The sequence below is a fragment of the Talpa occidentalis genome, unplaced genomic scaffold (genome assembly GCF_014898055.3).
Source record: "Talpa occidentalis isolate TD23 unplaced genomic scaffold, MPIMG_talOcc4v2.1 talOcc4.7, whole genome shotgun sequence".
NCBI classification, from domain to species: domain Eukaryota; kingdom Metazoa; phylum Chordata; class Mammalia; order Eulipotyphla; family Talpidae; genus Talpa; species Talpa occidentalis.
In genome coordinates this window covers 132,946,642-132,969,728 of record NW_023605083.1, presented here as the reverse complement: position 1 = coordinate 132,969,728, position 23,087 = coordinate 132,946,642, and the positions used below count along the sequence as shown (strand labels likewise).

Here is a 23,087-nt window from a genome sequence, read left to right as displayed (position 1 = left end):
GCGACGACGCCCGGCCCCATCACGGGGGGGGGGGGACCCCATCCCCCTCCCCCTCCCCCTCCGCCTGGGCGGTGGGGCGTCTTCACCGCCGCGGGTCGCCGGCCGTTTGCAAGCGGCCGCCCCGCCTTTCGCCGAGTCCCGTTCCGACGGGCGGGACCGGGTCAACAGAACATTCTAGAAGCAGCAGCGCCGCCGCGAGGCCGGCTGTGCCGCGAGCGCGGCGGGGTGTCGGGGCGCAGGCCGCCCCCGTCCCGCGCGGGCCCCGCCGCTCTCCTCGGGGTGCGGGTCCCCCTCGCAGCGGGGCGCCCGCTTGTCCTGCCTCCTCTCGGCGGCCGGCCCCCCGCTTCCCGGAGCAGAGCCGGGGCTCGCGCTCGGCTCCAGGCTTCGCGGAGGGGAGAGAACGACAGAGAACGACAGGCTCAGGGGACACCCCGCTTCCCGCGGGCACAGCTTTAGGCGGCCCGGACCTTAGCGATCAGCTCGCAGCGACGCCCCCACCTGTTTGCTCGGAGGGGGGTGTGCGCGCTGGCAGGGCGGAGTAGTTACGTAATTTGCCGAGTCAACTCAGGTCTCCGACCCGGAGGACTACAAGTCCCAGAATGCGCCCAATTATTAGCGTAGGAAGAAGTCGCGATTGAGGGAGCGTTGCCTTCTGGGAATTGTAGTCTCGTACTTGTTTGTGACGCAGACGAAACTAAGGGGCCGCGGAAGAGGGAGTAAACTATTGCTACGTGACGCCCGGGTCAGGTGGGCGGGCCGCCTCCTCGCCGAGCTGTGATTGGCTGGCTCTCTACGGACGACGCCACTAGGGGCGGGCCGAAGAGCCGCGCAAGCGCAGTGCGTTGCGAGTCTCGGGATCCTTTTCCGAGAGACTATGGCGCTCAACAAGAACCACTCGGAGGGCGGCGGGGTGATCGTCAACAACACGGAGAGGTGGGCCCGCTGCGCGAGGGGGCCGGGGCACGCGTGGGGGCGCCCAGGGGGCGGGCGCGGGCGGGGGCTTGAACCGGCGAAGGGGCGCTGGGTGGGGGGCGGGGACGGGTAACGGCTGGGGCGGGGCGGGGCGGGGCGGGGCCGGCTGTGGGGCCGCGCGGGGCGGGATGGGGCGCCCGGGCCGGACTGGGGGGGTTGTGGGGTCTCGGAGCGGCCTCTGCCAGCGTCGGTGCCCGAGCGACGGGAAGGGCCGAGAGCGAGCGGCCGGCCCCTCACTGCGTGTCCTGTCCCCGCGGTCACGCAAAACGCCAACCCTGGGTCCCAGCTACTGATTCGTGCGCCTCTTCCCTGTGGGGAAACTGAGGCACAGAGCGGCGCCGTGACTTGCCTGAGCTCACAGCGCTGTGCGCAGCAGAGGTGGAATTGCAGGAGAGGCCCCCAAAGCCCTTCCCTGGACTCCCAGGGGATCGCCTGCGTGCCCCACCTCTGCTGTTGGCAGAAGGGAAACAGAGGCCCGAGGTGAAAGTCGGCCCACGGCACTTGTGGACTGTCGTACTGGCACGGGCACCGTGTCCTTCCTTGTGGGTGGGTCCCTGCCTCGCTCCCTCACCAGCCGCGGACTTGGGTCACTCCTCAGAGCACGCTCCCAACGTCAGGGTTTTTCCTGCCACCCCAGTCCACCCCATGGGTTCACTCTCTCCAGCCTCTGGGCTCCTTGGGTGTGGGGAGTCAAACCAGACCGACCCTGCGGAGCCGTGCAGACCCTGAGGCCCCTCTTGAAGGCAGAAGCACCTCGGCAGGAAGCTTAGGCCCCAGAGGAGACAGTGGGGTGAGAACCCTGTACCAGCTCAGGCCAGCACCCCGCCCAGGGCACCAGGAATGCTCGAGTCGTTGGAGAAAGCCCTGGGCCCCAGATGGCTGGACACCGCAGTCCCTCCCTCGTACCTGCTGGGGGCTGAGGCCCCAGCTGCTGCTGGTGGTGACCTCCAGGCGCTGCTGCTCTCTCCTGCTGCTGCTCTCTCCTGCCGGCTGCTCTCCCTCCTACTCCCCGGCCCCAGTGAGGGAAGGTGTGGTGTTTGGGAAGAGGAAGATGACAGAGCAGCCCTGTGGACCTTCATAGCTCGCAACCAGAAAGCTCCGTGCCTCCTGTCTAGCGTGTCTGCGCGTGAGCCGGCCCCCGGCCTGGACACCCTTTTGGTGCCACTGTGGCATCTCTTGGGACTGTTTTTCTTTCTCAGCAGACTTTTCTGGGACAAGAATGCCTTTGTCTTGCTGGGCCGCCTGCCTGGCCTGCCTCGGTGCTGCTAAGTAATGGCGCGCCTTCTTTCAGGAAACGCGTCAGCCTCTTTTCTGAGGAAATTGTGTGTGTAGTTGCAGTTTGAAGTCAGCGCTTAGCATTTGCCGTGTAAAATAGGAACCGTTCACTCTCCAAGTCCTGAGCCACTTTGAGCATGATGAACACTACGGACTCGCGCAGGGCTTCATCTCCAGGGCTCGTGGGCTGACATCCCCGCAGACCCAGCTCCTGAACCCCAGGTTGAAAGGAACTCTGAAGTAAGCCCTTTGGTGACGTATAGCACTGTGTCCCAGAATGCTTGTGGGTCAGGCTTAAGAAACAAACCAACAGAGACAACACCTACCCCACGGACTCAGAAGAAAACAGAAGCGTTGACTCGGCTCATGAACCTGATTTGGGGGATTAGGGCTTCTCCAGAGGCTGCTCTTCTGCACGGGCTGCTTAGGCTGAGGGGGTTTGGGGGATTCTGTCCATCTCAACTAGCTTGTCTTTTCCGTGGCCGTGTGAACCGTCCTCGAAGCACGTCGCTGCTGCTGGGAGGGACAGCACCCAGCAGCCGCTTACCTGGAGGGCCCCATCCCTGAGCCCCAGGTCCGCGTCTGCGGTGTCTCATCAGGGCCTCTGCTCCCCCCGCAGCATCCTGATGTCCTATGACCATGTGGAACTTACCTTTAATGACATGAAGAATGTGCCCGAGGCCTTCAAAGGGACCAAGAAAGGCACTGTCTACCTTACCCCTTACCGGGTGAGTTGCACGGTTGATTTGGGGTGGCTCCCAGGGGGGCAGGGGTGATGCGAGTCTTGGCCAGCTTCAACTTCGTGAGTGCAGTGACCTCTGAACCCTGGGGAATGTTAGCGCCTCCTTCCATGTGTTTCTCTGTCATGTGCCCTTGGGGTCTAGAATCACCAGGTGAACTACCAGGCAGTGAATTCACGCAAGTTCCAGAACTGTTGCTGCAAAATCTCCGTAGTTGGACGCAGCTGCGGGGACGACCAAGGCCCGGCAGGGACGGGCAGTTACTACTTGATTTGTCCAGAAGTAGCCTGGAAGCCTTTGTGCCCATCCACAGTGTGAAGGGGTAGACGGGATACAGTTGCCTGGCCCCAACCTCGGGACTGGGCAGAGAGCTTGGCAGAACCCTGCAGAGCGAGAACTGCCAGGCAGCAGAATGGGCCTGGCCTGAGAGTCACCCGCGCCAGCTCTGAGAGCCGTCGCAGAAACGCAGATGACTCTTCTGGGAAAGGATCGCGGCCTGTAACTGCCCGAGAGTTGGCCTTAAAGATGGCCGGAGCAGAGGGGCCCGTCTTCAGGTTTTAGTCCCCAGGGCTGAGTGCAGACGGGAGACTCTCAAAAGCCCATCTCTGGTGGTTCAAATTGGCATCTTCAGCCACAGATGGAAGCCGGGGTTGGAGACAGAAGGTTCGCCAAGTGTGGGCTGGGAGACTCGTCGCTGTTGAGGCGGGGAGTGTGGGACGTTACGGCAGCCCCCTACTGGGGCCTGCCGCCCCTGCCACACCATCCTTTCCACTTCTGCCAAGCGGGGGCTCTCCTCCTCCAGAGGCTCCTCCCTACAGCACCTTCGCTGCCACCTCCCCACCACCGTGGGACAAGCCGTGCCCTCGCGTGCTGTCCCGGGCAGTGCAGCTCCCTGGGCAGACGCGCCTGCCTCTCCGCCCGGCTGTTCCGGGCCTCTGCTTTAAAAGCCCTCCTGGTCTGGTGCAGAGGGAGCCCTGGCGCTGGCCCTGGCGCAGGTGCCCCTGCAGCGCGCGCAGACAGTGAGGGCCTCCCCTCCCCCCGCAGGTCATCTTTCTGTCTAAGGGGAAGGACGCCATGCAGTCGTTCATGATGCCCTTCTACCTGATGAAGGACTGTGAGATCAAGCAGCCTGTGTTCGGCGCCAACTACGTCAAGGGGACAGTGAAGGCCGAAGCAGGAGGTGGGTCATGGGGGACGCAGGGACATGGGGCTTCAAAAGAGGTGCTCTGGGGCACCCTTGACTGCTGCCTTGGGCCCTCAGCACCCCAGTCTTGTCCTCTTCCTGGCTCTGGGTTAGTTTCCAAGACAAGCCCAGGGCTGCCCTGCGCGCAGGAGTGGGTTCTGCTTGCCAGGACCTGGGGCTGCTGGCAGATGGCTGCTGGGCCACCACTTCGGAGTGCGGTCAGTGACACTAGCTCAGGAGAGATGCTCGCTGTGGCTGGGGACGTGCACGCAGCTGTCCGGTGGGCCCGGGGAAGAAGGATCTTCCCCCGAGTCCCGAGTAGCCAGCTCCCCCTCGGGGCCACCCAGAGAGGCCCTGCTTGGGGGCAGCTCTTGCGCAGACACCAGAGAGCGGGCCATGACGAACTTGCCACCCCTGCACCCGGCTAGGCCGCGCGGCTGTTGCCGAGCACGGTTCCCCCCGGATGACGCCAGGCGAGGGAGGCCAGGGTCCAGCTCAGGCCCCTCATGATGCGAGAGCTGCTCTCAGCTTGAACGTCAGTTGTTGCTTTGTTGCGTGTCCCCACTTCCGGGGAGCTGCTTTATTGGGGGTGGGAGGATAGGCTTGTTCCAGGAAGGAGAGGCCCCCCGCCGCCGCGCTCCCCTCCGGCCCCGCTCCAGGCGCAGACAAGGAGCAGGTGGCCGCACTGGGGCAGCCCCGTGGGCAGCAGGGAGGCAGGCGCCGGAGAGTTGGCCTTTCCCCCCGGCCTTCGGGGGCCTGGACCCACGCCCACACTGCCTCTTCCGACGGCCTTAGCGGCCTTAATGGGTTTCTGCCCTCGTTCCCTTGGCAGGCGGCTGGGAAGGCTCCGCGTCTTACAAGTTGACCTTTACGGCAGGGGGCGCCATCGAGTTCGGGCAGCGGATGCTACAGGTGGCTTCGCAAGGTACGGAGGCGCTCAGTGTATGGGCTGGGCCTGTTTGTGGTCTTGTTCGTTCACTTGAATTTAGTCACCTTTGGTCCGTGTTTTGAGCGCTCAAGTGCCAAGTCTGCGGGGCCCGGCTGGCAGGGCCGGGCACTGGGAAGGCCTGTAATTAGCACCGACTCTGTTCGATACTCAAAGGCCGGGTCCCCTGCCTGGAGCAGGTGGTGGACACTTTGACGAAGCTGTCTGGACTCTAGGACATTTACTGTGACCTCGTAAAAACAACCCAAACACGCTTCCGTGGCACACCGTCTGCAGTCTTGGGGGTGTTCCGCAGACAGCACCCCATGCGCAGACGCGCCCAGCTCCTTCTCCACTCACCCACCCCCCAGCCTCCAGCCTTCCTTGACCTCCCCCACCCAGTGCTGACCTCTCCTCCCATCCAGCCCTTCGCCCTGTCCCTGAGCAGGCTGCTCAGGTGCGGCGGGGAGTGGGGAGTGGGGAGGTGTCTGCTGTGCACCTTCCTCGGGCCCTGCAGCGCCCCTCCACCAGCACCGAGGCTGCTCTCTCCCCAGCCCCAGGCAGGCGACACTCACTTCTCTCTCCCCTTGTGCTTGTAGCCTCCCGAGGTGAAGCCCCCAATGGAGCCTATGGGTACTCTTACATGCCCAGCGGGGCCTATGTCTATCCCCCACCAGTCGCCAATGGAATGTACCCCTGCCCTCCTGGCTACCCCTACCCACCGCCCCCACCTGGTGAGTGTGTCCTTTGCTCCCCACCCACCTACCCACCAACCACCCCACCCAGGCCAGGGGGCAGGTCTGACGGAGCAATGGAGACAGGCCTCGGAGGGTCCGGGCCATGGGAGCCAGGCCCGGCTGCTCACGGCTCCCTGTGGCTCTCTCGCCAAGCAGAGTTTTATCCGGGACCCCCCATGATGGATGGGGCTATGGGATATGTGCAGCCCCCGCCGCCGCCCTATCCTGGGCCCATGGAGCCTCCAGTCAGCGGGCCTGATGTCCCCTCCACTCCTGCAGGTGAGGCCCTGGGCTGCCGGCCGTCCTGGGGGGCCAGCCCTCACCTTCCCTGGTGCACAGGGAGCCCCAAATGCTGCATGGCCCTTGGTCTGCAGCTACCTCAGGGGAGGCCTTGCCACGGCCTGGCCTGTGCCTCAGCCAGCGTGTGTCCTGGCCCCTCAGTACCTCGGTCTCATCGGCCCCCGGTGGGGTGGGTGGGGCACAGATGGGGGAGGTGTTGAGGCCGGAAAGGCCGTGGAGCGCGCGGGAAGGCTCGGGCCCTCCTGGCTGCTGTTTCACTGTTGGGTCTGGACCTTCCGCACTGGCTGCCGGGGGCAGAGGGGCCGGGCTGCTCCTCACAGAGGGGGCCGGGCTGGCCGGCTGCGCGGTGCTCTGGGGCGGGGGGACAGCGGGGCTCAGCCCGGGTGTGCTTGCTCTCACAGCCGAAGCCAAGGCCGCGGAAGCAGCTGCCAGCGCCTACTACAACCCGGGCAACCCTCACAATGTGTACATGCCCACGGTAAGGGGCGAGGGAGGGGCCCCTGCGCCCACGGTTGGCTGGGATTTAGGGGTGGGGAGACCGCATCTTGTTTCGAGCCTCCTAACGTGACCTTTCCTTTCTTTCCTCAGAACCAGCCGCCGCCGCCTCCCTACTACCCCCCGGAAGATAAGAAGACCCAGTAGGCCCTTCTCGTCCCTTCCTCCCTGCTCCCATTGCTCTTTCATTCCCCTCCCCTGGGGCGAGTCTGGGGCTGGCGGGGCGGGAGAGCTTGTTCTTCTCCAGGTGTGATGATAAAGCACTGACAGGAACTAGTGTGAGGGGAACTGGGGCCCCTGCGCTCGGGGCCCCCCACCCCGCCTCCCACCCTAGCGCGGAGCCCAGGCGCTGCTCAGCGCACTTCCCTCTCACCCTCTCCGGGGCGCTCAGGAGCGGGGGGTGTCCCCTCTTCTGTGCTGCTCCCGGAGCTCTGCCCATGGCGGGACTCTCTGGCCACCTCCTCGTCTGCCGTCCAGCGCCCTCCTTTGGTAGCCACTTTCTACTCCAGCCGGGCCGCTCACATTCCCCGCGCCGGTCCGCTCGGGCCCCGCCCCATCCCAGGTCTTGCCCTGGTCACTCTCGTCCCTGCGGGGGGACCTTGGCGCTGTAATGGGAGCTGGCAGGGCTGGGTGACTTCAGAGCAGGCCACTCTGCTTCCCTCTGCTGTTTCTGGAGCTCGTCTCCCTCCTCTCGTCGCTGCCCTCTGGAAGGGACTTCTCGGACCAGAAGTGGAGCGTGCATGTCTGTCCCTTCACGCCACTTGGGGGCTGCTGGGTGGGCGGGAACCGGGCCCCACGTCCCTGGGGTCCTGGCCAGGCCTGTGAGCCGACCGTGATCTCTCCCCTGCCCTCGGCCCCCCTTTCAGCGTCACGCCTGGTCGGTGACGTGCCCTCGGATGCGCTCACATTTGCTCTCATTTGCTCCTGGACTGGCTGTGAAGCGAGGAGATGGTTATTTAAAGAGAATTCCCTATTTATTTGACAAAAAAAAAATTCCAGTTAATATATTAATGTGAAATAAACCTCGTTTGCACCTTGATTTGTTTGCTGAAAATGTGAAGTAGTAAAAACGAAGTACCTGGACCCTGCATGACTCTGTGTGCTGACCTCTGTGCTCGGGCCGGCGGCTGCTGCCAAGGGCCCTGGGGAGAGCGCGTTCCCTCTGTCGGAGCCCCTTGTTCTGGGGCCCATTTGCTCTCAGGCAAGCTCTGTCCACACTTCCGGGCAATTGCTTAGCCACTGAGCCCACCCGTTGATTCCCCTGGGGCCTGGCTGGCAGCGACAGGGCAGCTGGAGGGCAGCTCCTCGAAGGCCCAGCCCAGCCCCAGGCCTGCAGGTGTCAGAGGGAGGGGCAGCCCTCCTCGAAAACCTTGGGGGGAGGGTGCCAGTCCATGCCCTGGCCTGCAGGAAGGCCCTGGGTGGGGCACCCATGGGTCTCCAAGCTCTGAAACAGCGGAGTGTCCACTTCCCTGTCCTAGAACAAGTCACCCTCTCCAGAGAGGCCAATGGCACCACCTCCTCAGCTTCTTCCTTCTGGCCGGCCCCGCCCAGGAGCTCCTCGGGTTGACCAAACCCCCTACAAGGGCGTTTGAAGGGAGCACCCTCCTGGCCGTCCTTGCTGGGACAGGGGCCGAAGGGCTGTCCTTGCTGGGCACGGGCTGGGCCTGTCACCTCAGTGGAATGTCGCCGGTGGGGTGGAGCAGGCTGAGCTGGTCTGCATTTGCCCGCTGGGGAGACGCCTCTCTGGTGCCCCCACCCTACCAACCCCCATGGGGTTTCTGAGGTGGGTGTGAGCCCCATGCGTCCGGCTGTGTTCCCACCATCCCAGCCCAGCTGGGCGCAGAACTTGAGATGGGGCAGGATCGCCCTAGACGGCGCTGTCGCCCCCTGCTGGGGAGCATGGGACCCTCCCCCCAGCCTCAGGGGGATGGTGGGGTGGGGCCGGACCCGCCCACTGGGTCCACCTTCTGCCTCCATTCTGGGAGAGATCTGCGCAGGATCCCACTCGCTGGAGGCAGGAAGGAGCAGGGCCCTCCTGAGGTGGTGAAGCCCTGGCCACACCCTCCCCCACAGCCGCCATCTCCCCTCCGTTGGCACAGGGTGGCAGCCTGGGCGCTTTGCATAATCCTGTGGCTTCACTATCTTCACCCAGCGTCAGCGGGCACAGCCAGGAGGGCAACGCGGCCGCCATGGCGACACCCCTCTCCCACTCGCGGAGGCGCCCTCCCCTCTTGCGCCAGGCCATCAAGATAAGGCACCGCAGGGTCAGAGAACAGGAGCCTTTGCCCCAGAGAGCTCAGGAGGTAGGAGTGACCCCAATGGGGAGAAGTACCCAGCCTGGGTGGGGCTCTGCGTTCTCCGGGCGCACGGCCCCACCTCTCTGGCTGGGAGTGAGGGTGTGGTCCCCTCTCCTGCCTCCTCCAACCCCTGGGTCAGCAGAGCAGCAGGGGGTCTGCCAGGTGTCCCCTGGGCCTCAGGTCAGGGGTCTGAGCCCCCCCAACCGCTCCGCTGATGAGCCCACAGCTGCTCCAGCTCCAGTCACCAGCAGGTGGGGGGGAGGCCCTGTTCAGGCCAGCTTCGCAGCCCCAAGCTGGCTCGGTGTGCCCCCAGTTTCCCACCTCCACTTTTGGGCCTCACTTCCGTTGCTGGGGTGTGAGCAAAGACACCCGATAAGCAGCAGTTTCCTCTCGGTGGGGGGGCGGGGAGGAAGGAAGATCGGGGCCTTGAGATCTCAGCTGTGGAGCCTCCAGCGCCCATGGACCCCAGCCACAGCGGGCCAGGGGATGGGCTGGGGGACGAGGAGGGTGGCCCAGGGGCCGGACCCCCGGGAGACCTGCCCTGGGAGCAGGTGTGCAGCCCGGAGGGGTCAGAGGCTGGGTGCTGGGCTGCTGCTGGCTGAGGCCTGGGCCTGCCCTGCCCCGGCCCCAGGCACCTTGTCTTCTCTTACTCTCTAGATCAAGCCGCCATCCCACCACCTGTCCCCTGAAGAGGTAGGCAGGGGTGTGGTGGGGGGCGGGCAGGTGCTGGGGAGCTGCCTGGCATCCTCCTAAGACACCCCCCTTGGCTACTGGCCAAAGCTGATGGCTGCAGCCTGGGAGTGGGGGGCTTCCTGCACCACCCGCATCTGGGCCTGTGATGTGGGGGTGGGGGTGGCTGGCGGGCTCAGCTCTGCGGTGTGTGGACGTGGATGGGGTTCCTGCGGTGATCCTGTTGCATCTCAGCGGGCCCTGCTCTACGAGGAAGCTGTCTACACCGTCCTGCACCGCCTGGGTCAGCCTGAGCCTGGCCACGTGACCGAGGCCTCCGAGCTGCTGCGATACCTGCAGGAGGTGAGCCCAGCCCCCACCCAGCCGGCCGCAGCTGGACCCGGGAGCCCTCTCCTCCCTCCCACTGGCCTCAGCCTGTACCCCAGGCCTCCTGCTATCTTCCCCCACGCCCCCAGGCCTTCCACATGGAGTCTGGGGAGCACCAGCAGCGGCTGCAGCAGGTCCAAGCGCTCCAGGTAACTCTGGTTCAGGGCCAGCCTGGGCAGGATGGGCTGGGAAGCCCAGCCCCCCCGGCACTCAGGTCTGCCTCCTGTCCCCGCAGAAGCCAGTATTCTGCCTGAAGGCGACAGTGAAACAGGCCAAGGGCATTCTGGGCAAGGATGTCAGTGGTGAGCGGGGCTGGCGCTCCGAGGCCTTCTCCTGACTCCTTCCTCTCCCCATCACGGCCTGTCCCAGACCTCCTGGCCCATTCCCAGACATCACCCCAGGCCCCAGCCCCCCACCCCATCTGCCCTGGTGCTGCTGGCCCCTGACCCTTGGAGTCCTCTTCCCACAGGAGGCGGGATGGGGGTGCGGGGGCCCTCATGGACCTCAGCCAATGGCCTGGCTGCCTTGTCCTCGCCCCTCCCTAGGGTTCAGTGACCCCTACTGCCTGCTGGGCATCGAGCAGGGGGTGGGCGTGCTCGCGGGCAGCCCGGGGTCCCGGCGCCGGCAGAAGGCCGTGGTGAAGCACACCATCCCAGAGGAGCAGACCCACCGCACGCAGGTCATTGCCCAGACGCTGAACCCTGTCTGGGAGGAGACTTTCATCCTGTACGTGAGCCGCGCGCCCACCGCCTGCCGGTCAGGGGTCGCCCAGTCAGTGAGCGCGGCAGGACTTCCTGGCTCCGGAGAGGGGGCACCTCTGGGCCTGGTCCGAGGCAGGGGCAGACAGGAGGCCGGGCAGGACAGAGCAATGCCAAGGGCCGCAGGGACCGGTGGGGCTGGGGGGATCCGGCGAGTCTGGGTCCATCTGCGAGGTAGCCCGAGCCTCGCCTTAAAGGAGGGACAGGAGGTGGGTGGGGCTGCGAGGGATGGCAGCTTGGGGCAGGCTCTGGGCAGGAGTGACCGGTGGCTGGTCAGGGGGGTCTGCCTTCGGCCCGGCCCAGACTGTTAGCCACGCCCTCTCCCTGCAGGGAGTTCGAGGACATCAGCAGCGCGAGCTTTCATCTGGACATGTGGTGAGGACAGGCCCTGCCCACGGGGCTGGCAGGGGTGGGTGTGGGGGTGGCAGCGCCTCCTCCCAAGGGGGTTGGGGCACCCGGGACACCCCGGTGCTTCCCACTCGCATCTCTGCGCCAGGGACCTGGACACCGTGGAGTCTGTCAGGCAGAAGCTCGGGGAGCTCACGGACCTGCACGGGCTCCGCAGGTGAGAGGCCGCGCCACAGGGGGCTGGGGCTCTGCCCTCCCCACCCGGGCACAGCTGGAGCGAGCTGCAGGCTCCGTGCAGGCCCGGGTGGCCGCAGCTGCGGGGTCGATCCCAGTCTCTGGGTCCACCTTCCTCACGGGACCCCAATGGGAACAGGATCTTCAAGGAGGCCCGGAAGGACAAGGGCCAGGACGACTTTCTGGGGAATGTGGTTCTGAGGCTGCAGGTGAGCGGCACCAAGGGGCCCAGGAAAGAGGTGGGGGGTGATGAGGGCCTGGGGAGTGTCTGCCTCCTGTCCCCTCGCCTGCGCCCCACCGGGCACCTCACGCTGCTCATGGGCACGGGCGTGTCTGCCTGCGGGGCCAGGACCTGCACTGCCGGGAGGATCAGTGGTACCCGCTGGAGCCCCGCACCGAGACCTACCCGGACCGCGGCCAGTGCCACCTCCAGTTCCAGCTCATTCACAAGCGGGTAGACTTGGGGCCCGGGCCAGGGGCTTCCTGGAGGCCGTGCTGGGTTGGAAGGATGGGCGGTACCGGTGCAGGCCCCCTGCTCACACCACCCGGGCTCCCCGCAGAGAGCCACCGAGGCCAGTCGCTCCCAGCCCAGCTACTGGGTGCACCTGCACCTCCTGCAGCAGCTCGTCTCTCACGAGGTCACCCAGCACCAGGTACAGTCTGCCCTGGGTGGCCGGGTCAGGGCCTGCCGCCCACTCCTGACACCCTCCCTGTGTCCCCTCAGGCGGGCAGTACCTCCTGGGATGGATCTCTGAGTCCCCAGGCTGCCACCATCCTCTTCCTCCACGCCACGCAGAAGGACCTGTCTGACTTCCACCAGTCCCTGGCGTGAGTGCCCGGCCCCGGGGACGCCTGTCTTGACCCCAGTTGCATTTTAAGTTTTGAATCAGCTACCAATTTTTAAAAAAGATTTTCATTTATTTATGCACACAAGAGCTGGGGTATAGGCCAGAGGTGCAGGGGGTGAGAGGACTCACCAGAGACAGAGCGGGGAGCAGAACAGGCAGACTGACTGAAATCCACTGCTGAGGGGAGCAGCGGGGAGACAGGAGGGGTCTGCTGCACCATGTGGGTAGCTCCCTGGCCGGGGATTGAACTCAGGCTCCAGTGGCTGGTGACAGCTTCACAGCGTTGAGACTTTGCAACCCTGCACCCCCAGAGAGGCCCCCTCAGCAGCTAACTCTTAATTCGCTGGAGCGTCCCTGTGCCACCCGCTCCTGCAGACCTGCCTGTGTCCTGCCGCGGGCTACGCGTGCAGGCTGTGCTGTTGGGTGGCAGTTGGGCCCAGGGCATCACGGTGCCACCTGCCCGCTTCACTCCCCCATCGCCTGAGTCCCCCGACCATTTGGTCTCCGCCCCAGCCCCAGCCCCAGCCCCAGCCCTGATCCCCGGTGCACAGCCTCGGGCTGGCAGACCTGTGCACTGACCTCGCCCGTCCGTGTGGAGGGCCTGTCAACCCAGCGCCACCGGAGGCCTGGGGAGGCCAGGAAGGGGCACACTCGAGGTCAAAGACCTTTCAGTTCCCATGAGGAATGTAGAAGCAGGGGGCACCCCCGGGTGCGGCAGGCGGAGGAGTGAGGTGCTGCCTGGGACCAGGCCGACACTTGGCCTTCGAGGGGGAGGGGAGGGGCAGGGGCTCGGGAAGGAGGACAGCGCCCAGGCCCCGGGAAAATGGGCTTTCCTGAGAGGGGGACGTAGGAGCCCGGACGCTGGAGCAGGCTCGGAGCCCGAGGGTCTAGTCTGACTGCGGGGGCCCCAAGCGCCTTACGTGGCGGCCGCTGGGCCCCCCACCCTCTCCGCCTCACCCCCACTCGTGTCCCCGAACATCAGGCGTGCCACTTGCACTCAAAGGCTCAAGTTCCAAATCTGACTTTTCAAAAGAAACAGGAAACCCTGAATTCTTAGGCCGCAGACGCCTCTCTTTCAGAGGCGGGGGCCGCGTGCGCGTTTGACAAGCCCCCGTGGGAACAGCCAGTCCTGCGCTCGCCCTCCGCCTCTGCCGGGGCCCGGGGGTCCACAGGAGACTTCCGGGGAGGCGCAGCAGGAAGGGAGGTGCCCCCTGGCCGGGCTGAGGGCTTCCTGTCTGCCGCAGGCAGTGGCTGGCCTACAGCCGTCTCTACCAGAACCTGGAGATCCCCAGCAGCTGCCTCCTGCACCCCATCACCAGCATGGAGTACCAGTGGATCCAGGGCCGGCTCAAGCAGGAGCAGGTGGGCGGGGTGGGGGGGCAGGGATCAGGGGGGATGCTCGGGGCTGGGGCGCCCCCGTGACCTCCAGGCCCCTGGCTACAGCTGGAGGAGCTGGCCGCCTCGTTCAGCTCGCTGCTGGCCTACGGGCTGTCCCTCGTCCGGCGGTTCCGGTCTGTCTTCCCGCTCTCCGTCTCCGACTCCCCAGCGCGGCTGCAGTCCCTCTTCAGGTCGGTGGCTCCCCGCGACCCTCGCTCAGTGGGGCTCCCGCGGGAGGAGGAGTCGGGGTCCGGGGCCTCTCGGACCCAGCTCTGTCTCTGCAGGGTGCTGGTCCAGATGTGCAAAATGAAGGCCTTTGGAGAACTGTGCCCCGACAGCCCCCCGCTGCTTCACCTGGTCACCGAGGCCCTGCGGGTATGGGGCCCAGCCCGGGAGGGGGCGGGCTGAGGCCAGGGACCAGGCCCCTCCCTGCTCACCGCCTGTGTGCCCCCAGGCTGGCACTGCCGAGTGGTTCCACCTGAAGCAGCAGCACCATCAGCCCATGGTGCAGGTGAGGGGCGAGGACAGGGGCCGGGCGGGTGGGGTGCCTGTCCCTCGAGGCTCTGCTCAGGCCACCCCTGTCCCCGCCAGGGCGTGGTGGAGGTGGGCAAGGCCTTGCTGAGCCTGGTGCAGGACATCATCGGCGACCTGCACCAGTGCCAGCGCACGTGGAACAAGATCTTCCAGAAGTGAGCAGGTGGGGGGTGGGGGGGGGCCGGGGGGGCCGCCGGGCTCAGTCCCGGAGTCTTGGGGTCACGTCCGGCTGCCTTCCCTGCAGAGTCCTCAAGATCGACCTTTTCTCCACGGCTTTCCTGGAGCTGCAGTGGCTGGTGAGTCTCTCTGATCCTGCTGCGCCGCCCCCGCGGGGCCCGGAGCCCACCCCCCGTCTCCCTCTGCAGGTGGCCAAGCGCGTCCAGGACCATGTGGCGGCCGTGCGCAGCCCCGTGTCTCCCGAGATGGGCGAGAACCTGTTCCAGCTCTACGTCAGCCTCAAGGAGCTCCACCAGCTGGGCCAGGCCTCCGTGCGGAGGTGGGCGGCGGCTGCAGGCGCAGGGGCGAGGAGGCTCACGGACCCTCCCCCAGGCTGAGCCTCGGCTCTCCCCAGGGACCGAGCGATGGCCCTGGATGGCTTCCACCGCTGGTTCCAGCTGGCCATCCCCTCCTGGCTGCAGAAGACGTACAACGTGGCTCTGGAGCGGGTGCAGCGAGCGGTGCAGATGGACGAGGTGGGGGCAGGGCCTGGGCGGCCGGGGTCTCCATCTTGGGGCTGGGGCTACAGCTCTGCTCCCACCTCCAGGACCTCATAGAATGGGATGACCCAACTGAAAGGTGCTCTTGAGGCCAGTTGAGGGCAAACAGCTGACTCCTGACATCCTTGGGGTTCACTGTGGCTCCCCTTTACAGACTGATTCTTGCAGCCAGTGGGGGTCCGGCCAGAGCCTGGCTTGTTCCCCTGCAGCCCCCAGCCCAGCCCTGTGCTTGCCAAGGAGGGAGGGCGGGGCATGGATTTGGCCAGCCCTGAGCCTTCCTGTTGGCTTCTTCCCTGCCCCCAGCTTGTGCCCCTGGGTGAGCTGACCAAGCACAGCACCTCGGCAGTGGATCTGTCCACCTGCTTCGCCCAGATCAGTCACACCGCCCGGCAGCTGGACTGGCCTGACCCTGAGGTGGACTTCATGATCACTGTCAAGTTCGTGGAGGTGCGGCATCCTCCACCTTTCCAGGACAACCTCATTCCCGCCCCACCTTGCTTCTCCCAAGCTCTCACCCCAGCAGCCTCCAAAGGCCTGTACTAAAGCCCCCCAGTGGCCAGGATTCCCATATATCCCTCCTGGCCGTCCCCCCCATTTGATCATCCCCTCTAACCCCTCCCCAGGACACCTGCCGGCTGGCCTTGGTGTACTGCAGCCTCATAAAGGCCCGGGCCCGTGAGCTCTCTGCAGGCCAGAAGGACCAGGGCCAGGCAGCCAACATGGTAAGGCCAGAGCCGCGCTGGGCCTGGGCAGGGGTGGCCCCGCGGTCCTGGCAGGGGGGGCGCTGCATCCTGTGCCTGGCCTGCCCCCAGCTGTGCGTGGTGGTGAACGACATGGAGCAGCTGCGCCTGGTGATCGGCAAGCTGCCCGCCCAGCTGGCATGGGACGTCCTGGAGCAGCGGGTGGGGGACGTGCTGGAGCAGGGGCAGCTGCAGAACACGCTGCACGCCCAGCTGCAGGGCGCACTGGCTGGACTGGGCCACGAGATCCGCACAGGAGTCCGCACGCTGGCCGAACAGGTGCCTGTTGGTCCCCAGAGTAACCCCGCCCTGCCCACCCTTGGCCCGAAGCCCCCCAGCAGGGCCTGGGCTGATACCCACCCCACCCCAGCCTGAACCTCAATCCATCCCCCAACCCACCTCTCCTGACCTCCGCTCACGCCCTGGCCTCCCGCCTGCCGTCGGTGTCCCCAGCTGGAGGTGGGCATCGCCAAGCACATCCAGAAACTCGTGGACGTCAAGAAGTCCGTCCTGCCCGAGGATGTGAGTGGCCTCCTGCTCGCCGCCCTTCCCCGCTCCGTGGCCTGAGATTGCAGAGGGGTCGGGCGGGCAGGGGACTGAAGGGGGTGGTGGTGTCCGAGAAGAGTCCCCCAGGCTTGGGCAAGGAAGGCTTCCTCCCGGGAAGCTGAGGGGGGCAGGGGCGGGCCCCCCAGGCGCTCCCCGCACTGACGGTCACGCGCAGCCGCGGCGGGCAACCTTCCCAGCGGCTGCCGGCCTAGCCGTCGTGTCTGCAGAGCCGGCCGGCCGCGCCTCGTGGGAAACGCCCTCGACTGTGCGGGGGAGGCGGCCGTGACTTCCTGGGCGCTTTTCCATGAAAGGCCATGGGCAGTGCCGGTGAACGAGCACAAGACCCCTGGCTCCCCGGAGCTGCGTCTGGCAGGGGGAGGGCAGGAGTGCGACGTGAGCGGGTCGAGCTAGAAGTGCAGCCGCGAGCCCCAAGGACCAACGCGTGCATGTGTCCACGCTCATGGGCCTGTGCGGACGCGTGTGCACACGCGGTGTGTTCCGGAGCCGGCGTGCCAAGGAGAAACACAAACACAGGACAGGCGGGTCGGGGTTGTGAGTTTGACGGCGGTCAGGGCAAGCCCCGGCAGAGGGGGACGCCACCCTCGGAGAGGCCAGAGAAGACGAGGGGGTGTCCGGGGCGGGAAGCGCCAGAGCCAAGGCCCTGAGGCAGGCCCAGCTGGGCAGGCTTGAGGTCTAGAGCGGAGGCCGGGGCAGCGGCTGACGGGGGCAGGCCTGGCTCTGCTCCTACGGGCGTTCGACCGCGTGCGGGGGCTCCGGCCCGCTTCCTCCCGGCGGGGCAGGCTGTGGGGTGGCCGGGGTGAGCCGAGCCGGACCTCTGGCCGCCCTCTCCCCAGGCCATCCTGCCGCTGATGAAGTTCCTGGAGGTGGAGCTCTGCTACATGAACACCAACTTGGTGCAGGAGAACTTCAGCAGGTCTGCAGCAGCCGCTCCGGGCCCGCCTCGGCTTTCCTTCGGGGGGAGGCTGCCGCCAGCCGCCGCTTCCGTGCTCCCAGGGACGGGGGGCACCCGGCCCAGCAAGCCCGCCCATCCATCCTAGGCCCCCAAGCCCCGGGCCACCTTCAGGGACTCCCCACCCCGCTGCATCTCTGCCCTCCTAGCCTTACAGGCAGCGGGGTCCTCTCCTGCCGCCCGGGGACTTCTAGGACCTCCCTTAAAGCAAGGCGCGGCACGCGGGGCAGCAGGAGGCAGAGGTCAGGGTGTGGGGAGGTGTGGGGCTTGAGCAGATGGCGCCAATGGCCCGAGCCCTTTGGAGGACTCTGAGTGCTGTGAAGTGCGCGGGCCGGTGGCAGTGGGCTGCAGGCACCATGACCTGGGGGCCACTCGGGGCCCAGCAGGCTGCCCTCGGGTCTCCAGAGTGGGCCCCAGGAGCCCGCCTTCTTCACTGACTGACCATAGGCGTCCATAGGGGACCACTTGTTCCACCGAGATTTTCACCTAAAATGGAAGTTACTCTCCCCCAAGACGCGCCTGCCGCGACAGCCCCAAAGGCCCCTGGGACTGCGGCGCACATCAGCGCTCAGAGGCTTTGCCTGAGTGAGCTGCTGCCGATTCTTTTTCTTTTTTAAGATTTTTTTTTTGTTTATTTATGCATCCAAGAACTGGGGGGCAGGCCAGATCTTTGGGGTGGTGAGAGAATTCACCAGAGACAGAACGGGGAGCAGAACAGGCAGACTGACGAAACACGCTGCTGAGGGGAGCAGTGGGGAGACAGGCGAGGTCTGCTGCGCCCTGTGAGGAGCTCCCTGGCCGGCCGGGGATCAAGCTCAGCCCGTAGCGTGCAGAGACGTGAGCCCTGGGCCACCAGGGAGGCCAGAGTCTTAATCACACATTTAATTTTGTCTTAACTTCCTGCCTCTGCTTGGCTTGGGGCCTTTGAGTCGTCCCAGGGCGTGTCAGGGCTGTGGCTTGATTGTTCTTCTCTCCTCCCCGCGGGACGTCCCACGCCCATTGGCCACTCTCACCTCAAATCATGATTCTGTCCCTGGGGGACAATCAACAATAAACAGCCCCCCTTGTTTATTGTTTTTTGATAATCCTGCCAAGGATTTTTCACTAGGTTTGAGATACTTAGGGTGGGACCGGCCCCGTCTGCCCCCCGCTTACCCTCCTGCCCGCAGTCCTGACCCCAGCCTCACCTGGGGTGCAGGTGGAGGTGGAGTGTGAGGGTGGGGAGCAGCTGGGGCGGGCCTGCATTCCACGAGGCTACCCCTGTCTCAAGAGCATCTCTGCACCCTCCTCTCCCGCCCTCCTGGCCGTGTCCGGCTCTGCCCGCGCCCCAGCCTTCTGGCCCTGCTCTGGACCCACACGCTCGCGGTGCTGGTGGCCGAGGCCGCCTCCCAGCGGACCTGCCCCCTGGCCTCCAGCAGGCTGAAGACAGCGCTGCAGGTAAAGCGCCAGGGCCACGGGGCTCACCCGCTGGGAGAGGGCCCGGGCTCACCCCCGCTGTCTCACCCCTAGAACCTGGAGATCTGCTTCTACGCAGAGGGTTGTGGGCTGCCGCCCGAGGCCCTGCACACGGCCACCTTCCAGGTAGGGCCCCTGAGGGCTGATGGGACAGGAAGTCGGGCTCGCCCCCAGCCAAGAACACCTACATAATGTAGACGGTCCAGCCCAAATGGAAATGGGCACCATTTACCCCACACTTTTTTTTTTTTAAAGATTTATTTATTTATACAAGCACTGGGTACTGTCAGAAGCGCGGGAGGGTGAGAGGATTCACCAGAGCCAGAGCGGGGAGAAGAACAGGCAGAAGGACCGAAGGACACTGCTGAGGGGAGCAGTGGGCGCGGCAGGAGAGGTCTGCGCGCCATGTGGGACCCTCGCTGGCGGCCGGGGATCGAACCGGCACTGAAGAGGCTGCGGGCAGCTTTGCAGCCCAGCACTCAACCGCTGCACCACCAGGGGAGGCCCTCCCCAAAATGTTTTGAAATTTTAAGACAGCAACAGCGGAGCATCAACCAAGCGTGGGGTCTTGTCAGCCTGGGTGGGGCACACCTGGGGAACCCACTGAGTGAGCGCCTCTGACACTGCTAGGGCACCTGCGGGCGTGTGCCCTGCTGTGGCCCCTCACCCCGGGGCTTCCCAGATCCACGGACGTCTCCCCGCTGCTGGGAGCTCCCAGGGCTGGTGTCACAGTCCCTGAGGTCTGGCCGCGTCCCCTCCCCAGGCTCTGCAGCGGGACCTGGAGCTGCAGGCGGCCTCCAGCCGGGAACTCATCCGGAAGTACTTCTGCAGCCGTATCCAGCAGCAGGTGAGGCTCCTTCCCCAGCACCCAGCGCCTGGAGCCTCCCTGGCCTGCCCCGGCCCAGCTGACGCTGCTCACGCCCCACCCATGCACAGGCCGAAACCACCACTGAGCAGCTGGGGGCTGTGACCGTCAAGGCCTCCTACCGAGCCTCGGAGCAGAAGCTGCGTGTGGAGCTGCTCAGCGCCTCCAGCCTGCTGCCCCTGGACTCCAACGGTGAGTGAGGCTGCCCAGGGCCACCCAGGGCCACCTGCGGTCCCCCACCTGCTCCCACGCCTCTCAGGAGCCCAGGTGCTGCTCCCACGCCCCTCAGGAGCCCCGGCGCGCTTCCTCCGGAGTGCCAGCAGGGGGCAATGCAGCAGAGCGGGCCTGGCTTCCGGGCTGGGGGCCGGGGCTCAGGTGGACCTGGGGAGCAGCAGTCAGCATCCTTCCCGGGGCGCGCTCCACAGGCTCCAGTGACCCCTTCGTCCAGCTGACCTTGGAGCCCAGGTATGAGTTCCCGGAGCTGGCCCCCCGGGAAACCCAGAAGCACAAGAAGGACCTTCACCCCCTGTTTGATGAGACCTTCGAATTGTGAGTGGGTCCCCAGCTCCTGGCCGGGGTGCAGGGGCGCCCTGGCGACACCAGCTCTGGGCCCTAGGAAGGGGGCATGTGGGGCGAGAGTTTGCTAGCACAGGCCCAAACCTGCTCCCAGGGGACTGCGAGGCTTCCCGGGGAGGGCCGGTCTCCGCGGCCCTGCTTTCCCGTTTCCGCCGGCGGCACCCGCAGGCCTGAGACCGGCCCTGCCGAGCGGGCCCTGCCGCCCTGTCCCGCCGGCCCGCGGCATCCTCCTGCCGACCTCGGCCTCGGCCTGTCCGCGAGAAGCAGGGGCCCGGTGCCGGGCGGGGGCAGGCCGCTGAACGACTGCCCCCCGCAGCCTGGTGCCCGCCGAGCCGTGCCGCAAGGACGGGGCGTGCCTCCTGCTCACGGTGCTGGACCACGACACGCTGGGGGCCGACGACCTGGAGGGGGAGGCCTTCCTGCCGCTGTGCTCGGTGCCCGGCCTGACCGGGGCCGAGGAGCCGGGCGAGGTGCCTCAGACCCGCCTGCCCCTCACCTACCCCGCGCCCAACGGTAGGCCTGAGCCCCGCACGTCCCAGGTGCAGGCCTGGCCCAGCACGAGGGTGCGGGGAGGGCGGGCGGCCTGGGAGGACTCAGGGGCTCCCGGGAAGGCAACCGGCTGGCCCGGCGGTGGCGGCTGCTGCGTCCCTCTCCGGCTTGATGGGCGCCAGGGAGCTCGGCGGGGCCCGGCGTGTGCGGCTCCCCCGTGGCCAGGTTGCCGCCACGTTCGCCCGGGAGGAGGGGCGCCGCTCAGTGACGGGGGCCGTCCTGGGGAAGCGTACCCCCAGCTTGGTGACAGGAACTGGTGTCCTTTGTGGGTGTAGATGAGGGGCCAGTCCCGAGCACTGACTAGCTGGCCTCGGGGCCTGTGCAAGGGGGCAGCGGCAACCCCAGGCGCACCCCTCCGCCTCTCGCACTGCCGCTGCCCGTGCCCTTGGCCGGGGGGCGCCCCAAGCGGTTTCTAGGTCAGCTGCAGGATGGATGGGGCAGCCCTGCGTCCCCTGCCCCCTCCGCCACGGCCTCCCCCAGCGGCTGACCCCCAGCGCCTCTCTTCGCAGGGGATCCGATTCTGCAGCTACTGGAGAGCAGGAAGGGGGATCGAGAGGCCCAGCAGTTTGTGAGGCTGCGGCGGCAGCGGGCCAAGCAGGCCTCCCAGCATAGCCCTCAGCCAGAGCAGTAGCACTGGAGGCTGGGCTGGGGTTGGGTCCCCGGTAGGACAGGCTTGCCTGAGGAGCCCGGGGCTCCTCATACCCCAAAGGGTCCAGGGCGTCGTGGGAGCGCCAGACACAGGAGGCCAGAGAACAGCCCCCTCTGGTCCTCTGATGAGAGCAGGGCCCACAGGGTGGGGGTGCCATTGGTAATATTTATACTCCCTCCTACCCTTCAGCCCTGGCCTGTCTTCTCAGTGGCAGAACTGGGGAGGGAGGCGGGCAGCCATCCGGCCTGGCATCTCCTGCCTCTGCTCCCCTCTTTGGGATCAGCTTCCCTGAAGAGCAGGGTCTCAGCTACTGCCCCCCAGCGCGCCTCCTCCAGCCACTGTGGGGAGCCTGGCCCCCTGGGCCCTGTTTCAGCACCCCCACCCAGGCTCATGGGGACAGAGGCTGCAGGCACATAGGCTCCCAGGGGAGGCAGGGGGCCCTCCTGCCAAAGACTGGCCACAGCTGCCCTGGGAGGGTGGCCGACACAGTGAACGTAGCCCAGGTCCGCTCCTGAGGGGGCCTGCGGACACCCAGGCTAAGGCACCTCAGGCCACGGGCCTTCTTGTTCTGAAGGGGTGAGAGGCGTCAGGCAGTGGGGCTGGTACGAGAGGCGGGCGCAGAAAGGCCAGCCTGGCTGTGTCTGCTGTCACCTCCTCCCTGGGAGGTCACCTAGAACCTTTCTTACCAAAAATAAAAAAACAAAAACCACCCATTGTCCTCTTAGACCATATACCGTTGGCCTGTAGTGGGCCCAGGTTGCATGAGGCCATGCCAAGCCCCGGTCCAGCCTTCTGGACCGCCTGAGCTTCCACTCCAGAGAGGGCAGGTCGGGGTCAGGTGCCAAAGCAGGGGCTGGGACAGTTGGCATCATGTCTCTTGGCCAGGGACTTTGAACAGAAGTATCTGGCGCATCAGTTTCTGCCAGCAAAGGCAGTAGGGGCACCATGAGCAGGGGTTGCCCAGGAGCCAGGCTGAGGCGAGTGGCTGCTCCACGTAGCCAGGCTTACAGGAGCGGGGGCCCAGCCCTGCCTGGGAGGCGCTGCCCGGGTCTGGGAGCAGAGGCTCGGCGCTCAAGCTAGCTGCGTGACCCCGGTTGAGGCACTTAACCTCTCTGCGCCCACACGGAGCCTGGAGGGGGCGGGGGCAGGTAAGATCAGCTCCGAAGCCCCTTTCGGCTCGGAACCTGCGACATCTAGGGAAGAGCCCACGAGGTGGCTCCCCCACACCCCACGCCAGCCGGGGCAGGGGTGGAGAGTGGCTCAGAGCGCAGCACCTGGTAAGGGGGGGGCCAACCTCCGTGGCTCATCCTGGCGAGAAGGCCCGTCTTCGGAGAAACGAGGGGGCCGGGGTCTCTGGGAGAAGTAGATCGTTGCAGCTGAGACAGCCCCGAGTCGTAGGCCCGGGAGGTCTGTGTCCAGGGCGAAAGGTCCCCTCATCGACCCCACCCGGCAGGCCTGGGTCAGGGGGCCGAGTTGCCTGCCTGGCTGGAAGCCGGGTTCCGACCACCAGGCCGGCTCGGCTCGCAGTCCGGCGCCCCCCGGGCGGCCCTCTCCCGTGCGCCCCACGTCACCACACTCCCACCGCGAGCTGCGAGTTCATATTTTATTTCCAATAGGTTTGGAGCTTTGTTGATTTTTGCATTTTTGTAAAAAAAAGTTTTCACTTAATTCATTGAAAGCCCTTTCGTGCTGAGCCCAAGGGGGATCCAGGCTGGGGTCAGACCCTCCGCAGCCCTCTGGCGCCCACCCCGGCCCCCGGTGCTGGGAGTGGGGGGGCCTCCCTCCGCCCGCGCTGCCCTCCCGCCCCTGCTGTATCTCTCTGTACAGAACAATTTTTTAAATGGAAGCTAAGACACAATATACATCGGACAGGCACGCACACACATGCACACGGCGCCCGCCCCCAGCGGGGAGGACGTCAGCTGCACTCGGAGAGCACCAA

The 23,087-nt window shown here is 66.2% G+C and overlaps 2 protein-coding genes across 5 annotated transcripts; both read left to right on the top strand.

Annotated features, from left to right (window-relative positions):
- The first annotated feature begins 388 nt into the window (after positions 1 to 388).
- WBP2 (WW domain binding protein 2) lies at positions 389 to 7,734 on the top strand. Of its 4 annotated transcripts, none has more exons than XM_037493886.2 (8): positions 389 to 933; positions 2,867 to 2,975; positions 4,032 to 4,167; positions 5,003 to 5,095; positions 5,695 to 5,829; positions 5,989 to 6,111; positions 6,534 to 6,610; positions 6,721 to 7,734. In XM_037493886.2, exons 1-8 carry the CDS (start codon positions 875 to 877, stop codon positions 6,772 to 6,774), a joined length of 786 nt encoding a protein of 261 aa, XP_037349783.1. In that variant the 5' UTR covers positions 389 to 874; the 3' UTR covers positions 6,775 to 7,734. The 4 variants fall into 4 exon arrangements, with proteins under 4 accessions (XP_037349783.1, XP_037349786.1, XP_054545226.1 ...); XM_054689251.1 differs by lacking the exon at positions 389 to 933 and adding an exon at positions 1,161 to 1,518; XM_037493888.2 differs by lacking the exon at positions 389 to 933 and adding an exon at positions 1,525 to 2,487.
- Positions 7,735 to 8,780: 1,046 nt separating this feature from the next.
- Positions 8,781 to 22,011, top strand: UNC13D (unc-13 homolog D). The gene is made up of 32 exons (XM_037494320.2): positions 8,781 to 8,930; positions 9,582 to 9,617; positions 9,849 to 9,956; positions 10,070 to 10,129; positions 10,216 to 10,282; positions 10,526 to 10,706; positions 11,069 to 11,113; positions 11,235 to 11,303; positions 11,460 to 11,529; positions 11,670 to 11,774; positions 11,881 to 11,973; positions 12,045 to 12,148; positions 13,413 to 13,530; positions 13,612 to 13,736; positions 13,830 to 13,920; positions 14,000 to 14,056; positions 14,137 to 14,234; positions 14,324 to 14,375; positions 14,445 to 14,575; positions 14,651 to 14,771; positions 15,099 to 15,242; positions 15,419 to 15,517; positions 15,608 to 15,814; positions 15,989 to 16,057; positions 16,936 to 17,015; positions 18,383 to 18,488; positions 18,561 to 18,632; positions 19,270 to 19,353; positions 19,443 to 19,563; positions 19,797 to 19,920; positions 20,264 to 20,460; positions 21,006 to 22,011. The coding sequence occupies exons 1-32, from the start codon at positions 8,817 to 8,819 to the stop codon at positions 21,125 to 21,127; spliced, it is 3,270 nt and encodes a 1,089-aa protein (XP_037350217.1). The 5' UTR covers positions 8,781 to 8,816; the 3' UTR covers positions 21,128 to 22,011.
- The last annotated feature ends 1,076 nt before the right edge of the window (positions 22,012 to 23,087 follow it).